Source organism: Andrographis paniculata, unplaced genomic scaffold, assembly GCF_009805555.1.
Source record: "Andrographis paniculata isolate CXL003 unplaced genomic scaffold, ASM980555v1 Contig62END, whole genome shotgun sequence".
Classification (NCBI taxonomy): Eukaryota; Viridiplantae; Streptophyta; class Magnoliopsida; order Lamiales; family Acanthaceae; genus Andrographis; species Andrographis paniculata.
Genome location: NW_026137598.1, coordinates 5,482,648 through 5,498,005, shown reverse-complemented (window position 1 = coordinate 5,498,005; position 15,358 = coordinate 5,482,648). Strand labels below are relative to the sequence as shown.

The 15,358-nt window shown below is 29.6% G+C and overlaps 2 protein-coding genes across 2 annotated transcripts; both read right to left on the bottom strand.

Moving 5' to 3' along the window:
* Positions 1-592: 592 nt before the first annotated feature.
* On the bottom strand, positions 593-5,124 carry LOC127261242 (protein disulfide isomerase-like 1-4). Its single transcript, XM_051289494.1, has 12 exons — positions 4,501-5,124; positions 3,617-3,746; positions 3,282-3,447; positions 3,081-3,199; positions 2,904-2,984; positions 2,237-2,323; positions 2,038-2,112; positions 1,887-1,955; positions 1,726-1,806; positions 1,499-1,633; positions 1,115-1,171; positions 593-1,028 (listed from the first exon to the last, which is right to left on the bottom strand). Exons 1-12 carry the CDS (start codon positions 5,028-5,030, stop codon positions 849-851), a joined length of 1,710 nt encoding a protein of 569 aa, XP_051145451.1. The 5' UTR covers positions 5,031-5,124; the 3' UTR covers positions 593-848.
* A 6,062-nt stretch (positions 5,125-11,186) lies between these two features.
* On the bottom strand, positions 11,187-12,647 carry LOC127261316 (probable aquaporin TIP4-3). Its single transcript, XM_051289617.1, has 3 exons — positions 12,438-12,647; positions 12,236-12,335; positions 11,187-12,152 (listed from the first exon to the last, which is right to left on the bottom strand). The coding sequence occupies exons 1-3, from the start codon at positions 12,539-12,541 to the stop codon at positions 11,343-11,345; spliced, it is 1,014 nt and encodes a 337-aa protein (XP_051145574.1). The 5' UTR covers positions 12,542-12,647; the 3' UTR covers positions 11,187-11,342.
* Positions 12,648-15,358: the final 2,711 nt, after the last annotated feature.

Genomic DNA, 15,358 nt, shown 5'->3' with positions numbered 1-15,358 from the left:
TGTGTTTACTTGTCAAATTTTACCCCTGATTTTACTATTTCAAACTTTTTTTTTTCCTCCAAAAATATCAAATCAAACACTCAATTTTTATTTATTTTATTACACTAAAATCTAATTTTACATTCAAAATATCAAGTCAACACATATTTATATCACATCAAATAACTATTTTAATTCAAAATTTTACTATTCAAAATCAAAACCCAAAACTAAAACCTCACAACCAAATTGATTCATGGAGAGTGTCAAACTTTAACAATGAGTTTGTGTACACAGAATTATATATTAATAAAAACATATTCAATAAGTTTAAAAATAATACAGATAAATAAAAATAATGTATTTATATATAATTAATATAAATTAATCTTACAAAAAAGCATTGAACGAAATAAATCACTTTATTTCATTAAAAGAGAAAAAAATAAACATATAAATTTGTCACTCCGCAAACATTTTAAAAAATGCAAAACAAAACCCCAAATTTATCAATATGTATACAGTAGTACATATACATATATATATATATATAAACTTTACACTTACTATTATATAATTGACCCACGAAAATATGTACTCAAATCAAAAGAAATAAGACAGGCATAATTTCCTCTATATATCTTTTTTAAGTGAATATTTATAGAGAAACTAATGTCAAATTGAAGAAGTGAGAGTGGGCAAGTAAAATTGAAGTAAAATTCAAAATGTCTAAGCAACTAAAAGACCACATTTAAGCATGCATACAATTCCAAATGGCTTCATTGATTTCTCTATAAAAATTAAATGATATAATTACTCGTACCTGTTCTATATTTGGTATGGAGATCAGTCCTTAAGCTCAAACAGACTCATAGCTCATCCTTGTCATCGGAGGTATTGAAATTATCGCTATCTGTAGAATCGGAGGAAGGCGTTGGCTTCTCCTTCTCCGACGAGGCTGATGGCTTCTGCAGTTTGAATGGAATGGATGCGTGCTTCTTTAGGAACTTGTAGAATTCGACCACAGTTCGGTCCGACTCAAAAGTTATCTGAAAAGTGAATTTCCAGAGGAAGTAAGTTGGGATTATGCCACTTAGTATGTACATTTGTTGTGTGAAGGGAGGTGAAGTTATACCGGATCGAAACTCTTATTGCCAGCTGGGAAGAACAGAATTGTCGGGAAACCATCAGACTGCAAAAGGAAAAATGTGGATAGATCATTGTTTGAAGAAAAACATTTGTCTTGTAGTTGCATTGCAAGATTCAGTAATTTGAATATTAGGAAATCGACCACATTCAAATAAGCATGGTGAACTGAATGGAATGCATAGAATGAATTCTGCCAAATTACAAAAAGGAACATGCTATGAAAATGGATGCACAAAGAGGGATTATATTATAAATGAATTAGATTAAATTCCTTCAAGCATGTTTCCTTTTGATTCTAATTAGATTTCAAACCACCACATTGGATTCTAAGGTAATTATAGAATATGCACAGGAATCCTAGTTGTCATACCTTGGCTCGGGGGTGCTCATTTGTTGTCCCGTCCATCTTGGCAATGACGAGGGAATCAATGCCTCTCAAGTACTTGCCAAGTTTGTTGTAGATGGGTTCCAAAGCTTGGCAGTGTCCACACCAAGGTGCGTATATCTTATTCCACATTTGACCAAAAACACAGATCACAATTTAAAGCTATAGTGAATCGATATTGTTTGGATTCTTATAGTTTTGAAAATATATACCTCAAGAAGAACATCTTTCGACTCATCCAACACAATTTCATCAAAGTTGTCGCCAACCACTATCTTGACATCACCATCATTCTGCAAGAAAAATGACCAAAGAATTGGAAAAAGGCACAATAGTGTCTCATCAAAGTTTAATGATAACAGAATAAGCTTACGTTCTTGGGAATAGGGTCTGATTTGTAGAAAGGCTTCAGATTGTCGTCCAAAAACTTCTCTCCAAATGACTGCATTTTAAGAAACTTTTAGCCAACAATCTTGATATTGTCGGGTGAAAGCAGATGATTTTCAGAAAAAGAAATAATTGACCTTGATACTTTCTATGGTTATTTCACCACTCAATATGAACTTCCTGGCATCATCATTTCCGGTATATGCAATAACCTGCATTTGCCATTTTCATTCTTTGGTTATTGTAATGTGTATGATTCAAATGTAACATGTATGTTAGATACTTCAACAAAGGGATTAAAAGATGCAGTGAAAAAGGAATATCATCAAAACTCACACTTGATTCTTCACCACTGACTCCAAAATACTCAGCAACTTGTTTTCCAACATCTTCATTGTCCAGATCCACTAACACACATAGAAGCTGCCAAGTAGAGTCAAAATATAATTTGTAGTCGATAGAAGGCAAAACTTTAATGTTAATTAAATAAGGTTTAAAGAAGAACCACACTCATGGCGTGGCATCTGCTTTACAGAACAAAGAGTGATAAAAGATTTTAGGTTGAAGGATTAAGCCTAATAGATTATACAATCAAGGCTAAACTAGGCTAAGAACCCATGATTGTTTTGAAGCTTGGATAAATGAAAAGAAAGTGGACTAAATAATCGAATCCTATGTTATTTACTAAATCAACAGGGACTTGTGGCTAATAATAAAGATTTGCAATAATTAAACACATCAACGGCAGGAATGAAATCTAGAAACTGACAAGGGGAAACCAGTAAACAGGAGTCAAGACACATCCATTCTATACAATTGTCATCAGTGATGCTATAGTTAAATTTAAGCACATGGATTCAATTTTACAGAAAAACTACACTACAAACAAAACAGATCAAAAAGTGCTTCATTTAATATCACTGGGCTCACAAATGTTTTGGTAAAAGTGCTTTCACGCACGCAAAAATAAATAAATAAACACGCTGTTGGAAGAATTACTCACTTTTCCCTTGAAAGCCTTTGCTGCCTCTTGGAATACTGGATAAACTCTCTCCGAATCATTTGACGTTGCAAAAAGAATTAACTGTAACAGTAGAAGCATCAAAGAATTAAACATTAGATGAAGCTAAAGGATTCCTTATCCTTAACACAAACATGTAAGTACGCAGGAATGCAATACCTGTTTCTTAATTGGATTCTCAAACACAAATGGAGCACTTTCACGTGTAAAATTGGTGACAAGTGGAAGCTTGTTCTCAAACACAAACTCAGCTATTGCAGATTTAGTAAACTCACCACCTGGAATAATGGGCTAGGGAATCAATAATGAATTTGATTATAAATCATTTAAATTCAAGGAATGTGGACTGAGGGATCTGACCAAATTTGCTAAGTTTCTCAGCTTCTTTCTTAACAATGACCAAGGATGGGCGCTTGGCATGTGGATCAATATGGAAAAGTTTCGCTACATCTGGACTTGAAGTCTGGTAAAAGTTAACATCATCTTCTAACTTTGAAGCAGCAGCAAGCTCCTCACTCTCTAAACCCTACAAATTTTCAGTAAATCAATCAAGAACACAGAGAAGAGGCCGTGTGCCAATCAAGCTTTTTCTGTTCTAACCAAATAACTTCTAGCTACAGTGCAACTGACCAACTAACTATAATACATCGGCTAAGAAGCAAATAATAGTGGTAAAAAAATGATAGGGATCTTACCACCAAACTTTCTAGGTAGCCCACAACTAATTTATCTTCATCTGTCAAGATCCTCTCTGCCTCCTCAACCGTAGTTATATTGTGTAGACCTGGACCTATCTTTTTCTTCAACCAAGTGACAATAGCATCTCTGCAACAAAAAACACCAAATTAGGGAAATCAGAACCTAAAATCCAGGAAAGTGGTGGTAGCATTGAATATAACTTTGCAATTGCATATATTGGAGAAGATGATAAACAGAAACAATCAACAAAATCACAATAACATGCCCGTCATTAAAGCTTCTTATAAACACATTCTACAAGGCCAACAATAAGCAAATTATGTACACAGTTACCCTCTTCCCTCTCTGTCCACTACATTAGAAAACATAGATCAAAATAACAATATGATTGTATTGTTAGCAACTGTTTACAGGTCAAGTATTAATATAGGTTATTCTTCAGCGAGAATGAGAAACAACAAAATAAAATTTCAAGAAATATGAAATACAACCCAGATATTTGAGGGTGTGTTTACTTCATGGGATTGTTTTTTTTTTAAAAAAATACAAATCCTGAGTGTTATTCAATCCTCTATGGTACACATACCCTCACTTGCAACCAAAGCAAAGAACATCGGGAGCATCACTTTCTATACGCGCTTATATACGTCTGAAAAGCCAAACATCACAAAGTTGAACTCTTGAATACTTCATATTATTATCCAAAGTCATTGAAAACACTGAGAAATGAACACTGTTAAGGAAACAAAGCTTCTTGCACTTCCTACTCCAGCAATAACGCAACACCCAATTTTAATGAAGTAAATTTCTATTTACATTTACACACTCAGTCAGTTAATGCAGAGGCGTAACATAACTATACCGATAGAGAAAATCTTACTTAGAGCGTTGACCGTTGTAGGTTTTGTGTACTCCATCCGCAAAGAAGTACACAGTAGGAAAGCCCTGCACATCGAACTTCTGACTCAATTCCGCCTCTTCGGTAGCATCAATCTTCGCCAATGCCACCTCCTCGTATTTCAGCTCCTCCGCCGCCGCCGCATACTCCGGCGCCAAAGCCTGGCAATGTCCACACCACGGCGCGTAGAACTCCACCATCACGAACTTATTCTTCTCTATGAACTCACTGAAGTTGGATCCCTGCAGCACCACCACATGGCTCTCATCCACCTCCTGCGGACTGTATCCACCGTCGTCGTCCCCGTACGCTGAGAAGTCGTCATCCATCAGATCGTCATAGTTCTCGTAGTCGTGAGGCTCGTCGCCTCCCAACGATGCTGCGCCGGTGTGCTCCTCCTGTTCTAGGAAGCTGAGATCCTCATCCTCCTCAGATTTCGACGAACATACAAAGACATTTGAGAAAATAAAGCAGAGGAAAACCAAGAGAATCACCAACGACTTCATCTTCATCGCCGGAAAATCAACACTACTTCTCTTCAGAGATTCGAGCGGAAAAAAAAAAAACGTGACATGCGAGAGTGGAGGGAGTGCGAAATTCGTGTGACTCTGTTGAGACTTGAGAGAAGGTGAAAATGGCGGTGTAGGCGCTGCACGAAAAAACGAGGACACGTGGAGAATTACTATTGGTCCGAGCTAAAAATATAAACGAATAAGATTATGACGCGTGGTCAGAGTGAGTCAGAGCTCAGAGTTTGACTATTACTTGTTGGTTCAGTGCGGTCGGTGCAGTTTGGCAAAGGGAAAGTCGCTAGTTTTAAGTGACGCGACTTTATAGCAATCAACTGTCAAGTGAGTCAAGCCGGTTCAGCCATACCAAAAAAAATACGTAAAAAAATAAGTGGATGGGCTGCCGGACCTGGACCGGCCAATATGACAGCTCGGGCTTAGGCTGGTCCAAAGCCGTAATATGGAATGGGCCTTGTTCAAATTTATTTTAATAAATAAGAATTATGTATTGGACCGTCGTAGGCGACTCGGATTAAACAGAAATTGATCCATCATGGCAAAATAAACCGGTCCAATCCGATCATCTTTTGTATATTTTCGGCCCGACCTACATCGGTTCACTTTAAAGCCGATTCAATCCGGTGGGTATGTTTAAACCGGCCTGGTCAGATGGGCCAGTTCATATTGTGTCAAAGCATAACTAAACTATGATTTTATTTATTTTTTTATTTATGCGTACTCTTTCTGTCCAAAGACTTAAATTATCCATTTATTTTTTTATAATAAATTAAAAATTAATAATATTTTATTAATTAATAAAAATATGTAAGATATTTTTATGTTTGAAAGTATAAAATAAATACTTTTAACTTTTGAGTGAGATAAACAAAAATACATTATTTTTTATTTGTATTATTTTTCATCTAAAATATTAAATTCAAGTCTTTTTTTAAAAAAAAAACAAATAAACACAACTATTTTTTTTCAAAATATTTTAAATTTAAGTAACTATTAAATACTGAAACCGTCTACCCCAATATATATATATATTTTTTTTGTCTGACCATAAAACATATATATTCAATTTTATTTGGTAAGTGCATTAACAGTGCAATTAAGCTTAAATCTATAACTATTATTACATAAAATTAAATAAAATGATGAGAAAAAAATAAATAAATAAAACTTTACACACAAGGTACATCCACAGCCGACGTTTTAAATACGATTTTTTTTTGGAAAAAACTATGAGCGTGTTTCTTTAGGGGGGGTTTGGGAAAATTTGAGTTTGGGTTTGGTTTTTATTAGAATTTTGGAATGAGTTTGAATTTTGTTGTTTCTTTGTATTTGGGTTTGGTTTGGGTTTTAGGAGTTTTAACTTGTATTGATTTGATGGATAATGAATAAAATAATATAAATGTGTATTAAATTTAATTAATAAAATTTATATTGTATAATTTGATTATGAATTTATATTATATATATTTAAATTTTTATGTATTTGTATTATAGAAAATTTTATTCTGACATATATTTTTTTCCCTTATAATTATAATAAATATATGTTTCTTTACTCCAATTTTTCCAAATTTTACTATTTGGACTATACGTTTTTCGAAAAAAAAAATACTCTCTCCGTCCCAGATACCGTGTCTGCTACACTGTAGACACGGTATTTTATGAGGAGTATAATTAGTAGATAATTAAGAATGTATTAGTGAAATAATTTATCTTATAATATAAATAATTATAAATTAAGATTAAGATAACTAATTAGTTTAATTAATATTTAAAAATTAAAAAATGAGATTAAAGTATGTAATTATTTTCCAAAAAAGGAAAGTGACATGGTATGTGGGACGGACAGAAACGGCAACGTGGACATGGTATCTGGGACGGAGGGAGTACATCTTTTACTCTCACAAAACATTCCATCAAACATTATTTTAATACCAAACTCAAATTAAAATTTCTCAAACTCAATCAAAAGAAACACAAATTATATTTTAAATTTTCTAAAAATAAAAATAAATAAAGTCAAATCTGATGCAGTTTGGGTCGGCCAAATTGTAGACAACAGACCCATAATAATATAGTTGTATATTAATTTGTATAAATATATAAATTTTATATATACATATATATTGATAAATTTTTATTTATTTGTATTATAAAAATTTTTATTTTCTACAAAATGACATATATATTGTATATATTTTATTCAATTATAATTATTACTCCATCCGTCCCAACCTGCAACATTTTCTTTTTTAGTATGTCTCAAACACCCTGCAATATTTCTAAAATAGAAAATAATTAATTATATTTAATCTTTACTTCACACTTTATTCCCTTACATCATCCAAATAAAAAATTAAAATATATATTTCTCTCTCTATCACATCACCTGATTTCTAAATTATCCTACGAATACTACACACCTAAAAACTTGTATTAAAAACAAATATTGCACCTTATTTAGGACGAATGGGGTATAATTTTTTTACATTTATAATTTTAAAAATTTTATTATTTTATTAAAAAAAAAAAAAAAAAAGGTCCCCCAAAATACAAACAACCCAAGTTTGGGCATTTTCACGTGCAAACATATCCAAACTTTGGCTAAAGAAACAAGCCCTGTATGTAAATAAATACTCCATTCGTTCCAAAACTATAGTCTGGGTTGTGTTTGGCACGAAATTTAAGGAATATTGATATTATATTGGTAGTGGGTAAAAAAAACTTTTTTGCCCTTGTGAATGTATTAGTGTAAAAAATAGTGGCAATTGTGTACTAATAATGAAAAAATAAAGGTGATTTTATAGTGATATGGTTATTTATGAAAATAAGACTATTGTTTTGGGACAAATAAAAATGATAAATAAGACTATTGTATTATGACGGAAAGAGTATAATTTTTTAAGTAAGTGGAAGAATGGAGTATAACATTCAAAAAAGAAACTATATATATATGTTTAAATATTTTTTTTAAAAAAAAACTGCAACACTTGAAGTGACTGCTATTTTTTCAACATCAATATATAGGTCTTACGTAGGGACGGAACTATAAATATATTTTTTTAGTATTAAAAATATTAATATTTATGTATTTATATATAATTTATCTCACTAAAACTATCTAAATTTATATATAATTCTGTCATTATTATTTATTTAAATTTATTAACTAAATATTAAATAAATTATAATATTTTGTCTCGCCAAAATTCAGATACTAGTTTCGTCACTGGTCTTTTATATATATATATATATATATATGGTATTAAATAAATTATCAATAGGCAGTCACTATTTACAAGTCAACTATGAATTATGAAGCGAGTTTATTAAAAATTCAAATACATTCAAGATGTTCTCTTTGCATTAGAAATTTCACGACATCTACAATTTACTATAAATTATTATTTGAAGAATTTTGATAGACAAAATAAAATTTCCTCGGACTGAATCCTCCTTTAACTCAATTTGACATCTCTATACATTTTTTTACTTTTTGAAAAATCTTCTCACTAATACTCCCTCCGTCCCGTCCCATATAACATGAGCATATTACTGTAGACATGAGAATCTAGGTGAAGTATAATTAGTAAGTAATTAAGAATTGTATTAGTAAAAATAATTATATATTAAAATTAAGATAAGTAAATAGTTTAATTAAAATTAAAAAATTTATAAAATTTAAAATTTAAAATGCTATTAAAGTGCATAATTATATTTTCAAAAATAGAAAGAACAAGTTACGTGGGACGGACGAAAATAAAAAATAAAGATAAATTATGTGGGATGGAGCGAGTGAGTAACTAATAATGTGCTTGTTTCCATGATTTGTGGAGATACGCTCACTAGTGCATATCCGTTATTGGTGGCCACGTTACTCCCAGTAAAATATAGTAACGCTACTACTAGACTAGTATAGATGCAACCCATGCTTAAAAAATGACACAAAATATGTCGTTTTTAAATATTTTTTGGAACTACTTATGCCTTTGCTTCGTATTTTAAAATAATAATAATTTGAATTAAAATAACTATTTAGTATAATATAAATAAATATTTAATATAATATTTTAAATATAAATTATATTTAATTTAATATTAAACATGTATGTATATATATAATTCAATATTTTTATATAAATAGTTTTTAAATTTAATATTTTAAAAAATAACAATAACTATTGATAAATAGCACCTAAATAACTAGTGATAATATTTATGAATATATATTGTTACTTTTATTTTAATTATTGATTTAAAAATTTCTCTAAAAAATATTACAATAAATATATTTTTTATTTAAAATATTGCATTGATGAATATAATTATAATTATTTAAATAATATTTTGATATAATATTTTATATTTCTCCAATACTGTATTTTTATTAAAAATAGTATAGAATAAATAGTAAAATTATTTATTTACAATATAAAATAAATACACCATATGAAAATGGTGTATGCCATAGAGATGATTATGTTCTTTTGAATTTCGGTTTCAATTCTCTATAGATTTTTTAATATAAAATACTACTCCCTCCGTCCAGCTAGAAAGTATACATATTTCTATTTTGGGACGTCCAATTACAAAGTAAACATTTCATTAAATACCTTACTTTATTTCACAAATACTCTACTTTACGTCACATTATTATTTTTACACAAAAAAGTAAAGACAAAAATGTCATTACACTATTTTTAACTACCCACTATAATTAAAATACTGTTATTTCTTAAACTGCGCCAAAAATAATTATATACTTTATGAATGGACAAAGGAGTATTACATTTAAACGAAAGATAAAATCAAATAACTAACTCAAACTTTAACGTAACACATTATTAAAGTTTGTTTGATGGTGTTTTCAAACAACCAATTTCACTATTTAACTACTACAGTTATTTTTATCTTTTTCTAATAATATTACATCAAAGATATAAATTTTTATTTGTTTATATTACCTATAAAAAAAAAAACAATTATTTAAAATATCATATCATGCATGTTTATATATATATATTATATGAAATAATTATTTTAATTCAAATTTTTATTGTTGTAACCCAAACAAACACTTAATTCACTTTACAAAATTAAATTAATAATAGAGACATGATACATCCATATCAAACAGGGGCGGACACAGTAAGGGTTTGGGGGCCGTTTTTTTTTTTTTTTTTTTTTAATTCAAAGTTTTTACTCTTTTGTATCTTTTAATATATTATTTTAATTTATAATATAGGAGTATAAATAATAATTTTTATTATAAATACTTTATATAAAAAATATATTTTTTTATTCTAAATGTAATTTTTACCATATGTTTTCTTTTTCTATTTTTATTCTTTCCATTTATTTTTTTATTTATTTTCTTATAATTTTACTATATTGTTAAAAATAAATAAATAAATAAAGTTGCGTCAAATTAATGGTAGTAAAATAAGTTAAACTATTGGTTCAAATTAAATATCGAAAATTAACCGTTTAAAATATAAAATTGAAATTGAATAATAAAATATTAAAAATAACATATAATAATTTTGCCCCTCTAGGGGCTAGTTTCATCTATCTCAAATAGTTTACTATTCTTTTTTATCGGAATATCTTAAACCGTGGACTGGTATAATATAATATTCCATCTGTCCCATATAATTTGTTCTTTTTTTTTTTTTATCCGTCGACATAATTTGTTCTTTTTTTTTTGGAAAATTGATTATACACTTTAATTATATTTTAAATTTTAAAATCTAAATTTTTCTAAATTATTTTTACTAAATAATTATTATTTTTACTAATATATTTCTTAATTACTTATTAATTATACTTTACTTAAATTCTCGTATCAACAGTAATGCGCCCATTTTATCTAGGACGGAGGAAGTAATAGTAATTAATACGTGATTATTGTATTGTTTGTTTGTTTATTTATTCTTAAATCTTTTTCATCACCCTCATTTGAAAAAAAAAAATGAAAAATAAATATGGTTGTCCCATTCATAGTTTTTAATAAAATCAAAACAAGTTATTTCTTCTTAAAAAAACATTTATAAATTAATAAAAATCATTTCATTCAAAATCCTTTCACAATTTTCAATAACTAAAAAAAAAATAAAAGTAAAATAAAAAATCTAACCAAAATAAATGAACACAACCCATTAATTCCCACGAAGGTTAAACCCATGCACATGACTTTTACCACCTACTTCTCTCGTACAATAACATACCCTCAAACCCTAATAAAACAAATATATATTTATACATACGTACATATATATATAGATATAATTTCAGAAACTAGTTATTCCTATTAACCCCAAACGCGGCCTTAACGACATTGTAGAAATCATGGTCATACGCCTTCGACTTATGATGCTCGCTGGGAATTATCTTAGTGTAGAGATAGAAAGCGAAACAGGCTATCGCGGGCCCCACCCAAAATATCCAATGCCCATCCCATAAATGCCCTCCCCGTACGATCGCCGGCCCCAGGCACCTCGCCGGATTCAGCCCAGCTCCGGCGTACCCCTTCCGCGTCGTCACCGTCGTCGACACAAACACCAGCAGGCCCAGCACGGCGCCGACGATCGTAAAAACCAGCACGATCCCAAGCTGGCGCGCCTGCCGGTGATCGTAAGCCATCCAGATCGACGCGAAAAGAAAAATGAAGCTGCAAAAGATCTCCAGCCAGAGCGCCTGCGCCGTGGCCAGCCCCGTCGTCACGGCAGCGCCGCCCGGGCCAGGCGCCACCACCGTGACGGTGCAGCCTCCGAGGGAGAAGGCGCTCTCGATCTCCGAGCCGACCACGGCCTTCAGCGCCAGCGCGCCGAGGACCGCGCCGAGAGATTGAGCCGCGATGTAGATGGCGGCGCGTGACATTGAAATTATTCCGACCAGGGCGGCGGAGAAGGAGATTATAGGGTTTATGTGGCCGCCGGAGACCGGGTGCACCGCCAGGAGGAGGATCGTGATTATGACGGCGGCCAGGACGGAGAGTACGAGGTTGGGCATTTTGATGTCGGATTGGAGAGTGGAAATTACGATTGTGTCCAGCATGAACACCAGCACCGCCGTCCCCAGCAGCTCCCCCATCGACGCCCTCCACACCTAATTATAATTAAATTTATTGTAATAAATAATTAATTAATTAAATTGGAAATTAATTTTTTAAAAATTTGTTAATTAATTACGTCTAAGCAGAAGAGCTCGTCGAGGCCCAAAATTGCACCGAGAGAATTATTAGTTGAAACAGTCTTGTCGGGGTCCTTCATCCAATCTCGTGCAGACTGCCTGTTCGATCTCAAAATGTGTAAGTATAATTGAGTAGTGTATGTATAGGTTTCTACGTATTAGGGTATGTATATATATATATATATATAGATAGATACGTACGCAGGAGTAGAGGTGACGGGCTGAACTTTGATCCCATTGGTAAGAGATTCTTCGTCCATATCCGTAGCTTGCTGCAAATGCTTGTCTTTCTCTGCTGCAGCCATATATAGTTATGTCTATATATATATATCTATGTATGTAATAAGATTTTATATTGGCAATAAAATTGTTGATTTCCTACGGGCACATGGGGATACAGCATTTTTATAAGGAAGAGAGAGTAGTAAGGATATATATATATATATAATTAAAGGTGGCTGCGGATCTGTATTAATCCGGAAAAGTGAACTTAATGCTGATTTGACAGAATCAACATATGTTATATATATAGTATATGTTATATATATATAGTATATATTTATACATAATACAGCATATATTGAATTATAAATATATATTGATTAACTGTATAATATATATTAATTCGATCAAATTAACACCATACTGATTTAAATGAATAAGCTGTTGATCAATTGGTGATCCATACCTTAAAAGGGTTGAATATTATGGCCAATTTGTTAAAAATAATTAATTAAATAAAACCCTAAAAGATTGGAGATTGGAGAATGGAGATTGAGGAAGATATTAATAGGTGTCAAACATCATCCACGATCGACATCTCACTCCACCCCAACTATTTTTAGTCTTTTTTATTATTATTAGTATTTATTTATGTTTTTATTATTATTAGTATTTATTTATGCATTGGTTTGCGTTCCCTTTCATTTAATGTACCTATACTTAATTGTGTATTTTATTGGCATTTTTTTTTAAAAAAAAATGATAATTTAATTTTTTTCATTTTTTATACTAATATATATCTTTTCATGAAATATAATATTTGAATCAAAAAACTCAAAATTAAAATTCAAAAGAAAAGCACCAAAAGAACAAAATCTTGCTTCTTTCCTTTTTCTTTATTTTTTTTAATTTAAATTTTGCATGTTTTAATTGTATAGCAAAGAAGGGTTTGCTTGTTTTACGATTTGGTTTGGAAAAAAAATAAAATTATGTAATGTATAAAAAATTACATAGGTAATATTAAATTATTAATTTATATAATATTTTATTATTTTTTTTTTTTGAAAAAATATGTATGTCATTTTCACATAATAAACAAACCAGAAGTAATTTTCTTTTATTGAAAACAACAATGTGTTTCATTTATTTTTTTATTTTTTTTATAATTATCAATAAAAAATATTTTATTTATTCTCATAAATTATCATATTAAAATATTATTTAATCCTATAAAGAAATTGTTTGCATATATATATATATTATCATTGTGATTTTTCTTAAATAAAAAATATGTTTGAATGTGATATTTTTTATTGAACAAAGGACTCAGTGAATACATATTCGGACACTTTGGACAAGACAAGCCAACAATTTGAATCTTTGCTCCCGACTATTGAATTTACAATCATGTCTTAATCTTTATTCATTTTTCTTGCTATTTTGTACGATTTTCATTATAATTTTCATAGTCATTATTGAAGAATAATTAAGTTGATATATATATATATGATTGTATGAGATTTCAACCATTTCTATTGTTTGATTGTCTGCTTATTTAATTAATTTAAGTCACAATCATAGTCTTGACTTCTCCAATTTGTTATCTTTTATTCTACTTCTCTTATTGTTATTATTATTATTATTATTATTATTTTTTATTTTAAGAAATTTGTTTCGAACACATTCAATCCTAGAAGTATATAATATTCCACAGTGTTTTTTACTCATCAATCTTACTTCTTGAGCAAATTCAATAATTATAGATTTATTTACACAATTATTTTAGCTACAAACAAATTCGAGAAAAGAAATACATTTCTCAAAAAAAAAAAAAAAAAAAAAAAAGAAGCTTTATTGATAATTAATTGCACCTTATTATAACCAACAATAGTACTTCATGTGTGAATTGTTGATGCAATCCATTGACCTGTGTATTCAATTAATTCAATTCATATAATAATATCTAATTCATTAAAAATAAAATTCAAAAACCAAGAAAAATATATAGAAATAATTAGTAATAGATAATTTTATATATATATATATATATATGTATGTATGATTTTTGGAAGCCATCTTTATTGACCATGCACATATTTTTTGACATTTCCTTCTTCGTTTATCTAGAAATGTTCAGTTTCTATTCCAAAATTTCTAATATTATTATTAGTACGTAATATTATTATTAGAAACTTATTATATATACGAATCGATCATTTAATTTTCTGTCCATATTTCTTTAGCTGTCGTCATGCACATGCTGAGACAAAATTACTAATTGCAGATTCGATTTAGATATATTAATTAAGCAATCGATTATTTTATTTATTTCAATATATAATGCTTGCACCACAATTCTCCACGACCGGGCCTGTGTTTTCTTGTTTAATATACATATACATAAATATATACAGATTCTTACCCGTGCTTAAATTACTTAATTACATGTTATTTTAATAAAAATTCAAACTCAATCCAAATTAGGAAAAAAAAAAATAAAAATACACTTATTGTTTCTCCAAAAATATAATGTCTAATTTTTAATCATTACAAGAAAATATTATCTTTGTAACAAAATTTTTGTCCATAAATTTACTTTTTCCGTTACTAATGACATTAGGGACGAAATTTAAAATGTGATTATGTTAGTTGTGTGAACTTTAGGACAAAATTTTGTTACAAATATACTATTTTTATTTATTTATTTATTTATTTTGTAGTGAATACAAAATATTATATAATAATTAAGCAATCAACTGAAGATTTGGTCCAAATACCTATATGCTCCATCCCATTAGAGAAAAGCCTTTTGAGAATTTTGAAGTTTTGAAATTTTTAAAATTATTATTATTATTTAAAAACAGATAGTATATATATATATTTTTTTCTGTCTAAAAATG